The sequence below is a fragment of the Triticum urartu genome, chromosome 6A, assembly GCF_056163025.1.
Source record: "Triticum urartu cultivar PI428250 chromosome 6A, HENAU_Tu73, whole genome shotgun sequence".
NCBI classification, from domain to species: domain Eukaryota; kingdom Viridiplantae; phylum Streptophyta; class Magnoliopsida; order Poales; family Poaceae; genus Triticum; species Triticum urartu.
The window spans coordinates 582,710,951-582,729,017 of NC_141878.1; the positions used below are offsets into that span (position 1 = coordinate 582,710,951).

The window sequence follows — 18,067 nt, forward strand, 5'->3', positions numbered from 1 at the left end:
GGTTTGTCTGGACCAGTCGGCGAACCAATACTGGTCCGCGTTGGATGACAAAACACACCCGGACCGCGCGGAACATATGTATGCGGGCGGTTTGAAGGTCCGTTTTGAAGATGCCTCAATAGGTAGAAAACACGTCAGGGTTTTGAGTAGAAAAATCCATGCATAACAAATTTTCTAGATGAAAAATATACCGAATAATAACATCTTGACTACTAGCACCATTACCAATGGATATATCAACAACAGAGGCATAACAATGGATAATCTTTATAAATTTTTAACCACGACAAGACAGATATTTAGCTAGTCCAAGTAAAACCTGGGTACTATGTAAGTCCTATGTCATTGATCTTTCATCAAGATTATACTCCGGTTGGAACAAGCCAACAAGAAAATCAAAAGGCAATTGAGTACAAAGATGGCGAGGAACCACGCATGTGCTCACTGCATTATTAGCATGTTACCCTACGTACGTGCTGCATATTGCGGACCACCTCATCAATTGGTAGTTCGTTTATACGTACACTGACACCGACACGTAGAGTTATACTTACAAGATTGCTCAATAGATGTAACAGTAACATCTTATATTATGGACGGAGGGAGTAGTTCAATTTATGCAAGATTTCTTACACAATACATCTTTGTAAACACACAAGGTTGCACATATGCCTTCGCTCCTGCCCTCACGCGAACTCTCGTCTAGGGTTTCCCTGCCTCTCGCGTCGTCGCTGCCAGCCCGCCTCGTCTCCAATGATCCTTGGACCATGAAGGCACGGTGGATCCCGGCCCTTGCCGGCAGGAGGACTCCGTTTTAAAATGCTTTTCAGAGTATTGTTAGGGTTTGTGCCATGCTCTATAAGACGAGGCAGTGGCGGCTTCTTCAAGATGGAATAGGTCCTGCCCGCCTAGCCCCCGTACCGGTGATGTTTCAAGCGTCGTCGGAAGGCGTGTGAAGGTTTGTCTCCGACGGATCTTGTAGGACTCGGTCGGCGTTTGTCTTTGGTGGATCCGACTGGATCTGGTCTCATTAGTCTACTATGTTTGTCTGCAGGTTGGGTCCTTTCGATCTACGCTTCTTTTCATTCGTGGCGCTTGTTGTTCTGGTGCGCTGGTCCTATAGGTCCTTTGCATGATGACTTCCCGTCTGTCTACTGCAACAATGTTTTTCTGGCTTTGACGAGGGAGGGACGATGGCGACGGCGCGCCTTCCGCTCGCTCCAGTCTACTACTAGTGTTTTTTGTACTACTTTGATAGTTGATGAATAGATTGAAAGTTTTCTCGGAAAAAAAAGGGTTGCATGTATGCACCTACTCACTTGTTCCATGAATCTTTTGCACCATACACACTGACTCACTGTAACTCGAGGCTGTGTTAAAAAAATTAAACTCCAGGCTGGATTTAACAGGAACGAGCCAACTGGTACAGAACAAAACTTCTTCGCCGAGCCGCAGGGTAGGATCGATAGAAACAAGGAAAGGTTCAGGACCATGATCTACTTGCACCTGCCGTGCCGTTCAATTAGTCCTCATATATTTTGTCAGATGATATACGGTACCGAGCTTAGGTGCGGCTGCACAATAGATTAGACCAACATTGTTGAGAAGAAGAGTTCACCCTCATAGTCTTTGAAAAAGAGTTGGTAGTCAATAAAATTCACATGGCCTTCAAGAACCGAGAGCAAGATACAATTTACATGGCTTCAATCAAGAAAGAAAATGGTGATACACACGTTAGATTTGTCATAACCATGTCCCTGCCTAATTGGAGCCTTCCACCTAATTGGAGCCTTCCACTACATGTAACTTATCCTTCTCTTTTTGGATAAGCTCCTCCAAATAAAATTGGTAGAAGTGTTCTGCCATGAGCCACAGGATGGTTGTCAACTCGCCGCCACTGTTGAGCTTCTTGGCATGAGCCTTCCTGCTGCATTTGTTGCTTGCATAGACAAGAATATCCGTCCACACATCTAGGACAAGTTTCAAGGAATCAGCCGTTCCATCTTTCTCTTCCCTTAGCAGTTGCTTGGCAAGTCTAACTACATAGGACAGTCGAGGAGTATCATGCCTGAAGCCTTTGCTCGCACATAGGATTCTTGCAAGCTCCTCTCTGTCAGCGACCCTGGAACTAGAACCGGGGTCATCGTGCAAGCGGAAGAGATTCTTGAGCTTCGCGCAGATGTTGTTCGTGTGTTGGCGCCTAGATGTCATCGACTGTCCAGTCTTCAATAGATTTTCGCAGGTTCGTTGATACAGCCTGTTCTGGGAGAGGCCTGGCAACATGTCGGGTTGCGCCACAAGGAGGAACATCATGTAGTTTGATATCACCTTGATCGCCTCGACATTGAGCGTTGCATCCTCGTCCTTTGCCCGCTCGCTCTTGACGAGGAAAACATCGCTGCCGATGTGCCAGATGATGATGCACTCCTGAAACTCAACACCGAGTGAGTCTTTGAGTATGCCATGGTAAAGTTTCCTGAGAACCAGTGGTTCCTCGCCCCACCTGTTCCTGAGCATACCTAGTGAATTCACACCCCCTTCGTTGTACATTTTTTCCATGTGTTTAGAGATACGATCCTTCACATGGTCCGGCATCTCAATGGCCCATGAGTAATGCTCCCTGTTCCACCACTCATTGAGTCCCAGTCCCACCATCTTGGCCAACCTGCCGAGCAGAGGCCTCGTGAATGCACCGTCGGAGCGCGTGCGATAGTGCAGCATGTTGAACTGCCCCATGGTACGTGACCACCTTCTTGACTTGTACCGGCTTCCTCCTCCTAGCCTCACAAGATGGTGAAGATATGCCACCAAACGCCTAAGCCGGTCCCACCTTTCGTTGCACAGAGCCGTGGTCCGAAGCCAGCGCCATCTCGTGGTACTCAGGAAGGCGAATGTCCAAGAGGAGCCTAGCGCGTTGAGCAGCGCCGTCGTCTCCATGAACAAGGCACCACCGTACAAGACGTAGGTTACGATGACGTCGACCCCGCGGTGGGCGACATCCTTGCCAATGAGCTTAAACAGAAGCAGCGAGGCGGCAATGACGAGCGGCGAGACGAGACGTACCGAGTAGCCGAACCAGGTGTGGATGACGGGCGCCTTGGTATACAACATGTCGTACATGAGGGAGAGCTCGGTCTCCATCAATGGCCAGAACTTGACCCCGTCCACCATCTTGGCGGTGTCTGAGTCGTCTTCGATCACCGGACAGTCAACTATGGCACGCTTGCAGATGTGGAAGAGCGAGTGAGCCCGTCGCACAAGGGACTCCTCGTCTAAGTGTCCACCCGCCTTGAGCACGTGATCCTGGGGGTGAAAATGCCCGTGCATGGCAGGTGGCTGCTTCTTGACGGCGCCTCGGATGCTGTCCAGGTTGCCGAGCATGAGCGCCCACGTCTTCTCCCCGTACTTGACCGCACCGACGGCGAACATCAGAACGGAGGCGAGCTGGAGCAGCGCCCCCCTGCCGGAGATATGCTCGTAGAGGACGTACACGGCCGCCAACACCTGAAGCACCACGTGTAGCAGGTGCCGCTTCCACAGCTTGTTGTCCTCCAGGGAGTAGGCGGTGATGTTGTCCGGGCCTCCGAGGTGCAGCAGGAGGAAGGGCGCCCAGAACGCGACGATGGGGTGCTCCCGCGCCGCGCCCTTGAGGGAGAGGTGGCCGAGGGCGTACGTCGCCGTGTAGTCGCCCAGCTGGTACGCCAGCCACAGCAGGAACCACAGCAATGGGTGGGCTCCGCGCCTGCGGATGCCGGCGAGGAGGAAGAGGGCGAGCTGGAGGCCGAGGCTGTGGAGCACCAGGATCTCGATGGACCAATTGTTCCAGAGGTCCTGCGCCCGAGCTGCCATTTCGATTCTCCTCTTCTGTTCCGGCAAGGAACTATGCTACACGCCTGTACAGTGTGGCTAACCTATGTCCACTCCACAACAATTGAGAATGGAGTATACATACCGGCATCCGGAACCAGTCTGGTCTCCGGCCAAAGCACTTCTAGCGGCGCCACTATCTAGCAGAGTGCTCCAGACAGCTTGCTCTCTGCCGTCAGTACCTAGCAGAGTACTCCAGACTTACGGTTCTACATCTTCTTATGCTTAATATAAGATCTCCAATACTCCGTTTGATCTTCGTACGTGGATCCCACCCATGTGGGTTGCGCGCTCTGTCTCTCTCTCTCTCCACTCAACATAGTACACGCCAAATGATAATTGCATGCATGGCGCTTCCATTCTTTCTCCTCTCTCACGACAAAAATGCATGCCTTTTATTTCTTGTAGAAAATTTAGACGATTCATATCTTTTAAACAAAACTTGCATTTTAAAGCTTCCTTTGTATATTTGAACTCATGGTAATAAGACCTTTAAAACAAGGCCAATATTGGATATACATTTTAAAACACTTTAAATTTCACAATCATATATCAGTCAAGTGAAATACTATATGGTAAATATTATATTTTCTGAAATTCAGTGAAATAATGAAAACTACTAGAGTGACCTGCGCAATGGAGTGCCTATATTGTGGCGGTAATGGTGCCTATGTTGAACCAACCCACAATCTCCGCGGCTACTACGGGTTGGTTCAATGAATCTATCTGGCGTTCTCTTAAGAAATAGCTTTGCTCTTGAAATCTTTAAGTCTAGTAACCCTCGAGCCTCTAGCTAGACGAGCAAGGCTGGCTCGAGGGTCATCTTTAAATTTCCGGATTGTGTAGTCTTGCGCGGACATAGTAGGCAACGAGACTCTAGAGGGTCTGGCCAGACTGGACCGATGATCTTTATCATTAGGAGTTGTCATTTTAATTTCCAAAACGCCAATGCAGTAGCTCTCAAGACTCTGATTGACCTGAACAGGCCGACCAGAGGATCTGTCAATTTTAGGAGCTGTTTTACACCTTCCTTTAAACGATGATGCAGTAGCCCCCGACCCTGAAGCTGGCCTGACAAGATCGGCTTGAGGATCAAATATTAACTAAGGAGCAATTTTGCCTTCTCATTTTGAATAAAAGTGTACACAGTAGCCCCTAAGATAAGCAGGCTGGAAAGTTTAGGTGCATGGCACTGGACTCAAAGCAGCGGGCAGGAACACTGCGGAAGGGTGCCGCCAAGCAGTAGAGGCATGGAGTTGACCAGGAGGTTATCTAGAAACTACTGACAAAGAATAGCGAGTTGGTCAAGGACACCGAGAATATCGCACATGCCAAGACTAATGAGCTTGAGGACAAATTGTGGGCCCTGAAGGGCAAGCATGATGAGTTCGAGGAGAAAGTGAGTGGTTGGAGGGCAATGTGGCCCAAGCCAACTCTGAAGGTCAGTTGGCATGGGAGGAGGTGACTAGAGCAACTAGCCAGAAAGCCTAGAAGGGAAATATGGAGCATAACGTACCCAGTTTCAGGCCCTCGCTGTGGAGGTAAAACCCTACTTCTGCTCGTGTTGTATTCTTTGGATGTTGTGTACAGAGTACAAGGATGGTATCTAGAATCGTAAGTATACCGAAGTGTAATGACTAGCCCAACCCTAGGTTATGAAGGATGCCAAGGGCCTAGTGCTACAGATTCCTAGTTGGTTTGAGTGTCCTCCTCGCATCTGATATCCTTGTCTTGAACGCCAAGTTGACAGTGTCTTCCTTCTAGAGGGTTCCCAGGTTGGTTGTTGGAACTGGCCAAGTAGTGGCCTAGGAGGCCTCAGGACAGCGTGATGGCTCGACTTCCGGCGTCCCAAAGTACCCCTAGCACGGGGACGTCATCGTGTGTAGTGAGGTTTTTCTAATTTACATGAATTTGAATAGGAATTGAGTATGGCCTTAAGTACCATTTCAATTCGAAAATTCTAAAAAGACCCAAAAATAGTAGGGCAAATATAGATCTTTAAGGGGGGAAATCCAACCCAATGCAGCTTTGGAAAATCATTTTATGCCACAGGATCTAATATGGTCATTTAAATAATTCCCTAATTCATGTAAACACCAAGTGATGCGAGGATGTGCCTATGCTTGATGGTCGGTTGTGGGCTTGTGGCGGTGGCCACACAGCCTCCCCAATATCGACATGTTTGTCTCACATGGAGTATTTTTTCCCTTGCAAATACCTCGCACATCTACAGGCCACAAGGATGCTGACGTACCCACCATTCATGGAGTCAGATGGCTTTCTAAGTTTCTCAAGACATTTGTATAAGTTGTAGCTCTTATTAGGCGCAAAGTAAGTGTGTGTGGTCATGTGTGTGTGCGCGCGCGCGTGCGAGTGTGGTGTATGTGTTGTGCGCCTCTTTACCGTCTAGAACTTGTATCCATGTAATGAAGCTAAAAAACACCAAATGATGCATAATTTATGTGATGCGTATAAATGACATGCTTTAACATCTAAATTTAATACATTAGAATGTTATAATGGCAGTCTTAACCCTACAGGCATGGTCGACTAGACACTGGTGAAGATGCCCACAATTTTGTTCATCAGAGATATTCCACGCGAAGTAAGCCGCCGCCATTGCAATTTCCCTTTGGGCAGCGGCTTGTTAAGGATGCTAAGGGCATCTACAATGGAGGAGAGCAGGCGCTAAGGAATAAAATCCTAGCCAATCTGGCAGCCACCTGTTTCAATCCCAGCATCGGTCGGCATCAGGCTGGCATCGCTGCCATAAGAGGAGTCGGGCGCCTAGGCCAATTTGTTGTGCACTGTTGATTTTTTTTTAATAATCCAAGCGTCTATTTAAGCGGCTGCGCGTTGGAAGCTTAGGCTTTTGCGATAGGTGTTTAATGAGATCCCACTCTTTTCCCTCTTTAAGCGCCTGGTTAAGAGGCCGTGCATTGTAGATGCCCTAAGGCTTCCACCATTCCCCAACAGAGCTCAAAGGGCTTGTTAAGGATGCTCGGGTTTGCGGAAATAAATGCCAGACCCTATTTGGCACTTAAGGTGTCGGTTACAGCCTTAATTGTACCCACGTCTGATCCTCTGGTTGTCACAAAAGACTGGCCCAAAACATGCATCTTCCAAGCAACGGTTGGTTTTTATGGTCCTTTGTTTTTACAGTTTTTATTGGGTTTCTGCCGGATTTTAAATTTTTTCGTTTTTTACATTTTTGGTTTTTCATTTGTATTTTTTTATTTTTTGAATTTTCTTAAACTTGTTGGAAAATCGTGAACATTTTCCATATTCGTGATATTTTTCCAATTTCATGAACATTTTTCAGATTCATGGACATTTTTTAAGTTTCTGAAAAAAATCATTTAAAGAAAATTCATATTTGTGAACTTTTTCATATCCATGAACTATTCAAAAATGCACAAACTTTTTCCTATTTTCATAAACATTTTTTGGGAAAAGGCAATGGTCAAACGATTGGCCAGTCAACCAGTCCAACCGAGCAAGCGACTCTGGAGTTCGTGTGTGACCCGGAATTCGCATGTGTTGGACCGGCCCATGCGATAGTTTGGAAAAAATGGCGCTTAAGGCGCCGAACAAGAGTTCTGGAAATAAATGGTTCAGTCTTAACCAAACTTCTGCGCCGAACGGACATTGACATAGGAGATGGGCAGTTGATTCGGGCATATCCTATTTAGCGCCACAGGCGCCGGTATTAGTTCATTTTGCAAACCGGCGCCTGCAGCGGTGCTAGGCGGGCCGGCCCGTTTGGAATCTGTTTCGCCCCCGTCCCATGGTCGTGTAAGTCTTTCCCCCGACCCCTGTTTCTTCTGTTTTCAGGTGGCGTTCTCTGTTTTCTCCTCTGCTTCCCCCCGACGACTTCCCTTCTTCCCCGAAGCCTGAGTTCGAATCTCAGGCGAATCTCAGGCGAATCAAGCGGATCGACGAGGGAGCGCATCGAGGAACCCTAATCGGACTGCTTCTTCTATGTTCTTCTTCCTCCGTCGCGTGATGGATTCATCTGGTTCATTCTTCTTCTAACCCTAATCCCCCTCAGGTCTTCGGTTAGGGTTTGTCTTTTTCGTGGTCCTCGTTCTTTTGTGTTGCTGTTTGTTTAAGCGTGGATCTGGCCGTGTGCAATGATGGATGGGGTCTCTGGTATCTAGGGTTTGGGGTAGAAAATTTCGCCCCATATTTTAGATCTTCTGTTTGCATGTCTATAAATGTATCCTGTTCATGCGTGCAAATCCATCTCATGTGACGGATGGCATCTCCCGTGTGTTGGCCCGTGTCCCTCTGCCATGTGTGTAACTGAATCTGTTGTATGATTTTATTGTCTTGTTGCGTCTGAATTCATCTCCCCTTTTGTTGTTCTGTCTGTTTTGTGCACATTGGCATGCATAACATAGTTGAAATTTACTAGGGGTTTTGTGATTATTAGGAAGATGTTGGCTCTAAGTATTAATCTTGTGGGATTGGAGAGTGGTTATTCATGTATTGTAGTATAACTCAATATTAGATTGTGGATTGTATTATAGTAATTTCGAGGATATAGTGCATTTTGTGTTAGTTAGTGAACTTCAACTTGAGACATTTAGTTTGTCATGGTTTGTTGACAAATTCTGCTTAGCATGTTTCTATTTGTTAGTTCACACTTATGTCTGGATCTAATCGTAGTTTTTGCACATCTGTATGCGACAGTCTCCTGTATTTTCATTCGTTCATTTTGTTGACACTTGTCCAGTATTATTTTATATAGTCCATACCACAAGGTATTTGGTAATGTCCATAGGTATGTCTTCATCTAATACTAATAAGCTATGCCTAATTTAACTGGACACATATCGCTTTTGTGAATGCCTAGGTGCTGTACTTCGCGTGATTTTGTTTACTCAAGTTTTGATGTTTGATTGTTCCAGAAAGGGTTCTTGTATAATAATATAATGTTTTTATAGTACTATATATATATATCATTTTTGTAGTTAGTGCATGGTGCATGTAAAGTTGTCAAGTTCGAACATGTTAGCTTACGAGAGAATGATCAGCTAATTTCTAGAAGAAGCAATTGTCAATTTCAATTTCTGTAGTGGTACTATAGTGCCTTATATAGGAAAAAGAACATAGAAAAAGATAATAGAAAATGCCCGCTCAAATCTTTATATGTACAATCAGTGACCTAGGAATTAGAATGTGCTATAGTTATGGCACATGTAGATGAGCTTTAACACAAATATATTTGTTTTTCAACTAGGTTATTGAATTTGAAGAAAATTTGCTCTTAGTATTTCTATGTTTTCTTTTGCCCAATCCCTTTAGTATGTTGTGGTTTTTTAATTATCTGCAATGTCATATATTCATAAGTAGTGCTCATTTGTTAATAGTTTTGTTAAATCTGTATTTGCAGCACACGAAGGAGGTGGGGTTGACCTAGTTCAAGAACCAGAAGGGGACGAACCAACTGAATACCCTCCACGAGGTCTCCGGAATGATTGAGGTGGTATGTTAGTTCTTCTGTTTTCTGTTTGTAGCTTTCACATTTGCTACAGTAGAAAACTAGATCAAATTGCTGGAAAATTTATTCTTATGTCAGCTTTTGGTCTTACCAGATGTGTTTGTCTATTCACTTGTTAGTTTTTGTCTATTAAGTTGTTAGTTTGTGATGTTTGAATGTTAAGTTTGTGCTGTTTGGTCCAACCACGATCATAACCAACTAGTTTCCAAGTCAAATTCCTTCTTATCCCTCTCCACGTAAGTGTGAGTCATACGCCAAGTTTAAACTATATCAATACATGTTCAAACATGTAGGCTTCTCAATACGTAGAGTTTATGCTACGCACAGCGCAACTTCCCCAGTTTATACTGTTCTTGCGAAATATTCCAACATGTATAATAGCATGAAGTGTTCCAGTATAATTGTGACCAGCACCTTTAGTTTAATTCCTCAAGTTCAACAAATGAAATGCAAACCCTTGATCAATTCCAATCAAGCATAATTTCCACAATGAGGTATTGATACAAATAAAAATATAGTATAATGTTTGAAACACACATAAATTCGTACAGATTTTGCTTTTCAAAGCTACTAAGTACACCACACGTGCACTATCTAATTGTAATCTCCTTTTTTAAGTTTCGCTTGTGCATCCAAATAGCAATGCCTCCCGCTCACATAGATCTAATTCGTGTGATAGTTTATTGGGCTTTATACTTTTTTCATATTCCATGTTTATTGGTTAATTCTCAAGATTTTCCACTGTCTTATCAGCTGTTTATATTATTTTTTCGTAGCCCGAGTGTTCCCTAGGAAATTATGCAAGCCAACATACATTACCAGACTTTCCTTCAAGCGTTGGAACAAAACTGTGAAGAAGTTTAGTGATATTCAGTTAGGCCATGTGAGAAAGTACAAATTGGAACCTCTCCTTCATATGCCAGCGAAACTTAAAATACCAGTGAATCTGCTTGAATGGATAGATCAGCATATGTTTGGAAGTAAAGAGCCATGTTTCAAGCACAAGTATTAAAACTATCAAGATTAGTAAAGATATGGTCAACAAAATCTTTGATTTTCCTGGTGGCACCGAGCCTTTTGTATTCAGTAGCGATGATCCCCAAGTGAAGGCAGAGGTTACACAGTTAAGGAACAAATATGTGGATGATCGGAACAAAATGCCGATCAACAAAATAGAGGAGGTGATGCTTAGTGACGAGACAGAAGATGGATTTATCAGGAGCTTTGCATTTTATTTCCTATCATCTATTCTGTGCCCTGCCTCATACTGTTTTGGTAACATGAAGTTCTTATACTCTCTAAGAGATGTTTCTGCTATACCTTCACTTGACTTTGGGCAATTGGCACTGGATTTCTTGCGTGAGGAGTCAGAGCGTCATTTTGAAATGATTATGAACAGACCAAGTATTGAGGAAATGAACAAGCCTTCATATATTGGTGGATGTCTTCCTATTTGGGGAGTAAGTTCAACCTTCACTTACAATTTTTTTTATCTCTCTACTTTTTACTTTACTGACCTGTTTATTTTTTAAATGGCAGATCATTTATGTGGATTTCGTTGATTTTGATTTCATTCATAATCATCAGTCAACAGTGGATTATTCTCTTCCTCGGATATCTCATGTTAAGAGTGAAGATTTCAAGTATCTTGCATCGGTTGATAGGAATTATGAGTCTAGGAAAAATTATGGGGTTTTACCAGTAAGCATCATACACTATATATTGTTTCTTGAGTTATCTTTTTAGTTCTAGTACTTTGTTTTCATCATTAGTTGAACTTTAATTTGTAGCTCCGAGACATATCATGCACACCATATGCCAATGTGGTTCCGGTTAACAGTGCTCCTGATGCTCCTGGTGTGTTTAATTCAGTTCCTTCTGTGGAGGTATTTCTTATGAGTAGAATCATCCATTTCTATTTGTTTTATTCTTTGTTGTCATTTTGTATCTTATATAGATAAACATTTATTTGTAATGTCATTTGTAGGTCAACAATGGTAATTCTATGTCTGAAGCTCTCATTGAAAACAAGTCAATTGATTCAAAAAATCCAGATATCATTTCAGCAGTTCCCAGTTACACTGCAAAAGTTGAACCAGATATAAAATTTAAACCAGAGCCACATTTGAAATCAGAGGTATTTTTTGTGTTGTGCCTTTTGTAGTTCCTATCTAAGTGTTTTCTTGAAAGCACTGTCCTGTTAGTAATTTTTTTATAATGCAGGATCCCTCCAATGATGTAGTTAAGAACGAGCCAATAAGACCAAAATTTGAGGTTTGTAAACGCATTTCAGAACTTACATATTTATCTCCTTTTCTTAATCTTTACTTCAGAATCCAGGTGAACAGGAACTCTAGTGCTTACCTGAATATTTGTGACATTCTGTGAGACATTCGTTTTTTTGTTATTCCTTATCATGAGAAGCACTTATAATACTTGTTTTGCAAGTAAACATAAGTGCAAAATTTATATTTTTTAGACAAATATTCAATGTAGCTTACTTTTGTTTGCTTTGTTCTTTGCTAAATTCTGTATGCTTCCTTTTTCTCCAGAACATTTCTGTCCTGAATTCGGTGTACCAAACACCAATTTTTCCAGTCAATGGTACACCTCTGAACACCAACCCTGTTGAGCATCCTACCACTTCACTACCTAAGGTACTTTTTCAAAAAAAATTCCAATCATAATTTTCATTGAACTTACAACATCATTTCAATTTCCTTTCTCAGCACGAAGAAATTTTTCTATCAACTGAAGCACATGATAACAATTTTTCTACTGGAGTTGATCCAAAAAGAAGTTTTATATTGATTAGTTCTGCTTCTCCAAACGAAAGAGTGAAACACTTTGAAGGTACTCCAATCATTATTCAGGATGATTCTCCTATCACTCCTGCTGGTGTGACTAATGAAGACATACCAGCCTCTCACTGTGATACAAGTGTAGGAATTTCAATGAACATGGATTTTGTTGTCCAACAAGGTTTTAATTCTTGCCTATTATATTGTTTTCCCTTTATGTGTTCTCCATTTTCTTGTATTACAAGTCCTGGCGCATTGCAACATTTAATGTTCAAATTTTTTACATATGTGATATGCAGACTTTTCTACAATGAATAATTCTGAAGCTGGACCGAGTACAGGAACTAACACAATGGAAAAGAAGAACAGAAAGAAAAGAGCAGCTAAAGTTCAATCCCCTGAACCAGCAAAGAAACTCAAAATCTCTCACGAAGTGGATATCTTCTTTTCCAAATATCTGTGGAAGCCTATATTCCAAGAATAGTAAATCTCTTATTCCTTTAGTTATTTTATCATTTCTTATTTCATTAAATTATGAGAACTTTTTTAGTGTACACATCTACAAGCAATTTTATGGACTAGATTAGTTGTAGACATTTTTCAAGACAGAAATTGTATTATGAAATCCGAACAAATTTATGGATCACCTCAAATGTAGTTCAGATAAAAAACTTTGTAATTGATACAATTTTAGACTAAAAAGAAATCATAAGGATACCAAACTAATTTAGTTTACAGCTCATTGTTCATACCCCTATAAAAGGATGTTTAACTTTTTGTTTTGAGCACCATAGCGTTGTATATGTATTTTTTTAATTGTTAAAGTATATTTTTTTTAAGATCCTTTTTCTCAATTTTAACATTAGTTTTGATTGTTTATTCTGTGCAGCACTCTTTTTGTTGACATAGAGGGTTTTCCTGTAAGCTATGAAAATTACTTAAATTCATTTAAAGCGAGGGGTGAGATTGGAGATGAAGTGATGAACTCATTTATTCAAGTTCTTAACCATGAATCAAAGATGTCATCTGAAGTAAAGCCTTACGTGAAGAAGTACTGTTTCACTTCGTACTTCACTGTGAGTTTTCCTTGTAACCTGCCTATTAGGTTCTCTTTTGACCAAATTTTCCTTTTACTTTCATTCAATCTAAAATATTTACTAATTTTCATTTTTTTGTTCATAGAATAAATTTTTGGTTCCACTTGAGTTATTTGATCCAGTTTCATGCATGCGAGAATTTGACAGGATTAATTCAGAAGAAAGCCTTTGGAAGCAAGACTTGGTAAATCTTTTTCAATGCATCCAGTGTTAACCAAGATCTTTTCTACTTGTTTTTATTCTGAATCTGCTTTTTCTTGTTGAACAGTTATACTTTCCTACTATAAAGTCAAACCACTGGGTTGTACTTTCCATCAACTCTCTCTTTGAGAAATGTCACTTTTTTTATCCCTGTGGCACCATTCTGGGAACTACCCAGCAAGAACTTGTCTATAACTTGGTAAGTAATTATTCAGACATAATATCATTTGAGACATAATATCCTTTTGTTTTTTCAATACACACTACAGGAATCAGCTACTTTGCCGTCTGCCACGGCGGACGGCAAAGGCATGAACGGCGGACGGCAAAGGCCTTTGCCGTCAGCCGCGGAAGGCCAAAGAACACCTTTTCGGGAGGTGTCGGTGGTCGGGGTGTCCTGTCGGTGTCGGGGTGCCGTGTCGGGGTCTCGGGGTCGGGGTGTCGGGTCGGGGTGCCGGGTCGGGGTCGGGGTGCCGTGTCGGTGTCGGGGTCGGGGTGTCGGGTCCGGCTCGGGGTCTGGGTGTCGGGGTCGGGGTCGGGGTCGGGGTCTCGGGGTCGGGGTGCCGTGTCAGTGTCGGGGTCGGGGTGTCGGGTCAGGCCCGGGGTCGGGGTCTCGGGGTCGGGGTGTCGGGTTGGGTGCCGGGTCGGGGTCGGGGTCTCGGGGTCGGGGTGTCGGGTCAGGCTCGGGGTCGGGGTCTCAGGGTCGGGGTGTCTGGTCGGGGTGCCGGGTCGGGGTCGGGGTGCCGTGTCGGTGTCGGGGTAAGGGTGGGTGTGGTGTCAGGGTGTCGGTGTCGAGGTGTCGTGTCGGTGTCGGGGTCGGGGTCTCGAGGTCGGGGTTTCGGGTCGGGGTCGGGGTGCCGTGTCGCTGTCGGGGTCGGGGTGTCGGGTCAGGCTCGTGGTCGGGGTGTCGGGGTCGGGGTCGGGGTCGGGGTGTCGGGGTCGGGGTCTAGGGGTCGGGGTGTCGTGTCAGGGTGCCGAGTCGGGGTCGGGGTGCCGTGTCGGGTCAGGGTGCCGTGTCGGGTCGGGGTTTTTTCCTCTTTTTTCCTTTTCTTCTTCTTCCTATTCTTCCTTTTCTTCCGTCTTCTTCTTCTTCTTTCCTTTTTCCTCTTCTTCTTCTCCTCCTCTCCTCTTTTTTCTTCTTCTTCTTCCTCTTCTTCTTTTTTCTTCTCCTCCTCCTCTTCTTCTTCTTCCTTTCCTTTTTCCTCTTCTTCTTCTCCTCCTCTCCTCTTTTTCTCTTCTTCTTCTTCTTTCCTCAAACTAAACTAAACCTAAAACTAAAACTAAAACTAAATCTAAACTAAACATAAACCTAAAACTAATAAAACAGAAAAAAAAGGAAAAAACTAAATCTAAACCTAAAACTAAACTAAAAGTAAACCTAAAACTAAAACTAAAACTAAATCTAAACTAAAACTAAAAAAGAAAAAAAAAGAAAAAAAATAGAAAAAAGGAGGGGGGCTCACCTGGGGCAGGGCCGGTGGAGGAGGGGGGGCGGGGCGGTGGAGGAGCTGGCCGGGGAGCCGGGGCGGCCTGGGGCGGCGGGGGGCCGGGCCCGGGGCGGTGGGGTGCGGGGCGCCGGGGCGGCGGGGGGCCGGGGCGGCGTGGGGCCGGGGCGGGGGGGCGAAGGGGCGGCGGGGGGCCGGGGCGGCGGGGGCGACGGGGCGGCGGCGGCGGGGGCGAGAGGCGGCGGCGCGCGGCGGGCGGCGGCGGCGGCGGTGGGGTGAGAAGTGGTGGCGGGGCGAGGAGAGAACAGAGAGGGGCGGGGGGTACGGGCCGTTAGATATTGCCCTCTTTGTCGTCCGCCCCTCTTTGCCGTCCGCCCTTTTGCCTCTTTGCCGTCTGCTGGCAGACGGCAAAGAGGTGGGCCGTTAAGTTTTTCCCAAACGGGCGAGGGGTGGGGGCCACCTCTCTCTTTGCCGTCTGCCAGCTGACGGCAAAGATTCTTTGCCGTCTGCTGGCGGACGGCAAAGATCTGGCGGACGGCAAAGAGCTTCTTTGCCGTCAGCCTGATCTTTGCCGTCTGCTTTTTGGTAGCTGATGGCAAAGAGCTTCTTTGCCGTCAGCTAGCAGACGGCAAAGAGCTGGCAGATGGCAAATTAGCTGATTCCAGTAGTGACAAAACAAAATTCTTCTCTGACCTACCATTTGTGAATCTCTTTAACTGTCTTTATATTTATATTAAACAGGTTTCCAACTACAATATGCTTTGCAAACTCAGTAAAAAGCCATTCAAGAATGTATTCTCTTTCAAGCTTGAACCTGTGGGGCCTTACCCAACAAACTGTTTAATGTAACTCCTTTCTTCTTCTTTGTTTTCGTATATTTATTAAAAAAAATCATTTGGAACTTTATTCAACATACTTTTCTGTAGTTATTAAATTTTTTCAACCTACTTGTTTGTTATCACACTTGATACTCGTTCTCATTTTTTCTCGTATTTGTTTTTCTTTATGCAGGCATGACTCAGGCCACTATCTTCCTTTGTACATCGAAAATTTCGAAGGCAAAGCTATGAAGACTTTCAGTGCGGTATATCTTGAAAACTCTTTGCCTTATTTTTTTTTCTGTTTATCAAAAACTGAATCCAAAGCAAACTAGTGAACACCATGAAGACCATGATATGTTGGTTCTTTTTTCTGCCCAATGAACACCATGAAGTCTGTTAAATTTCATGTGCTTTATCTTTTTAGCTTACTAGGGAATGATCTGACTTATTGCATGCATGGTTGGAATTGAAATTTATTCATTTTTTGAAGTGTTAGTTCGTTTTCTATCTATACTTCTTTTACCGACATTTTTTCAGGTCTTGTTATGTGTTGTCACGTGTTGTCTCAGCAGTAATTGTTTCATGATGCTCATATGACTTAGTCAAGCTTTTTTCAGCGTTTACTATCTGTGTAGCTTCTTGTAATAAATCAGTGATCTAGTACTGTATAGTACTTTTTTTCTAGTACTATAAAAGTTTTCACAAATTCTGTAATTCTATGTCTCACATTTTGTCTATATTGTCTTTACAACCAGGCGAACATTCTGAAGTACAGAATGATATCTGCATTCAAGTTCTTCAAAAGCACTTTGAACAAGCTGAAGGAAGAAGATTTTCGAATAGGAAATTGACTTTCCCAGAACATTCATCTGAAAACATTTTCAATGTGTAATTGATCAAGAGAAAAGGATGCATTTTCCTGTCTACAACACTTTCATCTGTAATCATATGCTAGTACATAGTACTACTTGTTTAAACATATGTCAGCCTCGACCTACTGCTATACTCTTGGATATGTACTTTTTCTTTGAATCCAGATGGCATACTCTTGGATATGTTGGCGTACTGAGCATTTTTTCACTAAAAATGCAACTATTAGTTTCTTAACCTGTAGTATCTTTGTTGCAATCTCTGCTTATAATAAGAGCTAGTTCTTTTTGGCCGGCTTAAGCTTCCGCTCCCCGGCTTAAAAAAAGCCGCGCTTTAAATTTGCTGAGACTTTTATATTACCTATGTGCAATATAAGTGGAGCATAATGCCTCCTCCAATCCGGATTACTACCTTTGTCCCATAGTATAAGTAAGTTTTTCACACTACATAGTGTAGTGTTAAAAATGCTGTTATATTATTGGGACGCAGGAAGTACTTGTTTTACATTTCTTTTCTCGAATACACATGAGCGTGCGTATCATTCATTTAAAGAAAAATAGATGGTAAGAGCCCCAAATGCACGGTTACAAGCTTATTTACATGCGGAATTAATCCGACACCACCCTAGTTCCTACAATGGACTATTCACTTGCAACCGAGACTACTTGTTCCACCTCCAATCCTTCTGTATCACCTTTGAACAATCTCACCTTCGCTTAAAGTCTATCTTCGTCCTGTATAAGCTGAATGGTGCGAGGGACCGAAGGCGTCACACCATTGAAGACCACATCATTCCTCTGCTTCCACATCATCCACATCTAATTCAGTTCACGCAAAACTAGGTCAAAATCCAAATTCGGTTCTACAACATTCAAAATCCAAATCTAATTCAATTCATAAATTTTAGTTCACTTCAATAATGTTTACCTTAAAGTTTAGTTCACCGAATTCAAAACCAATTCAATAAAATTAGTTGTTTTTTACTTCAAATCTAATTCAATTCATGAATTCTACAATGAAAACCCAGAACAATTTGTTTTTTGCACATTGATAATTCAGTTCACCAATTTCAAATTCGGTTCATCAAATCATAATTTTAGTTCAGCAGATTCACATTCAGTTCACCACAATTCTCACCATTATTGTAGCATTTGACTCATGTTCGGTTCACTTGATATACTCGTCATAATCTCAAATTTAGTTCATTCACTGAATTCAAATAAAATTTTGTTCAGCTAAATTAGTTCACTAGACTCATATTTAGTTCACTTCAATACTCATCATAATCTCAAAGTTTAGTTCACAGAATTCAAATTCAGTTCATCTAAATTAGGTCACCTGGATTCAAGTTTTTAGTTCACGCAAATCTAGTTCACCAAGTTCAATTTTAGTTCATCAAATTCTTTCATTTGGTTCACTAGACTCATATTTAGTTCACTTCAATACTCATCATAATCTC

General features: G+C 43.1%; 2 protein-coding genes across 2 annotated transcripts; one reads left to right on the top strand and one right to left on the bottom strand.

Moving 5' to 3' along the window:
- Nucleotides 1–1,644: 1,644 nt before the first annotated feature.
- On the bottom strand, nucleotides 1,645–5,466 carry LOC125515373 (uncharacterized). Its single transcript, XM_048680838.2, has one exon. The coding sequence runs from the start codon at nucleotides 3,847–3,849 to the stop codon at nucleotides 1,780–1,782; it is 2,070 nt and encodes a 689-aa protein (XP_048536795.1). The 5' UTR covers nucleotides 3,850–5,466; the 3' UTR covers nucleotides 1,645–1,779.
- Nucleotides 5,467–10,407: 4,941 nt separating this feature from the next.
- On the top strand, nucleotides 10,408–16,589 carry LOC147966639 (uncharacterized). The gene is made up of 14 exons (XM_087530898.1): nucleotides 10,408–10,833; nucleotides 10,913–11,074; nucleotides 11,164–11,259; nucleotides 11,361–11,510; nucleotides 11,597–11,647; nucleotides 11,926–12,030; nucleotides 12,103–12,355; nucleotides 12,474–12,657; nucleotides 13,064–13,250; nucleotides 13,357–13,455; nucleotides 13,540–13,671; nucleotides 15,659–15,762; nucleotides 15,929–16,001; nucleotides 16,494–16,589. Exons 1-14 carry the CDS (start codon nucleotides 10,408–10,410, stop codon nucleotides 16,587–16,589), a joined length of 2,118 nt encoding a protein of 705 aa, XP_087387024.1.
- Nucleotides 16,590–18,067: the final 1,478 nt, after the last annotated feature.

Coding starts and splice junctions, on each gene's coding strand:
- LOC147966639 (XM_087530898.1), top strand. CDS start 10,408: ATGGTCAACAAAATCTTTGATTTTCCTGGTGGCACCGAGCCTTTTGTA. Junction 10,834..10,912: donor GATGTCTTCCTATTTGGGGA/GTAAGTTCAACC, acceptor TTTAAATGGCAG/ATCATTTATGTGGATTTCGT. Junction 11,648..11,925: donor CAATAAGACCAAAATTTGAG/GTTTGTAAACGC, acceptor CTTTTTCTCCAG/AACATTTCTGTCCTGAATTC.
- LOC125515373 (XM_048680838.2), bottom strand. CDS start 3,849: ATGGCAGCTCGGGCGCAGGACCTCTGGAACAATTGGTCCATCGAGATC.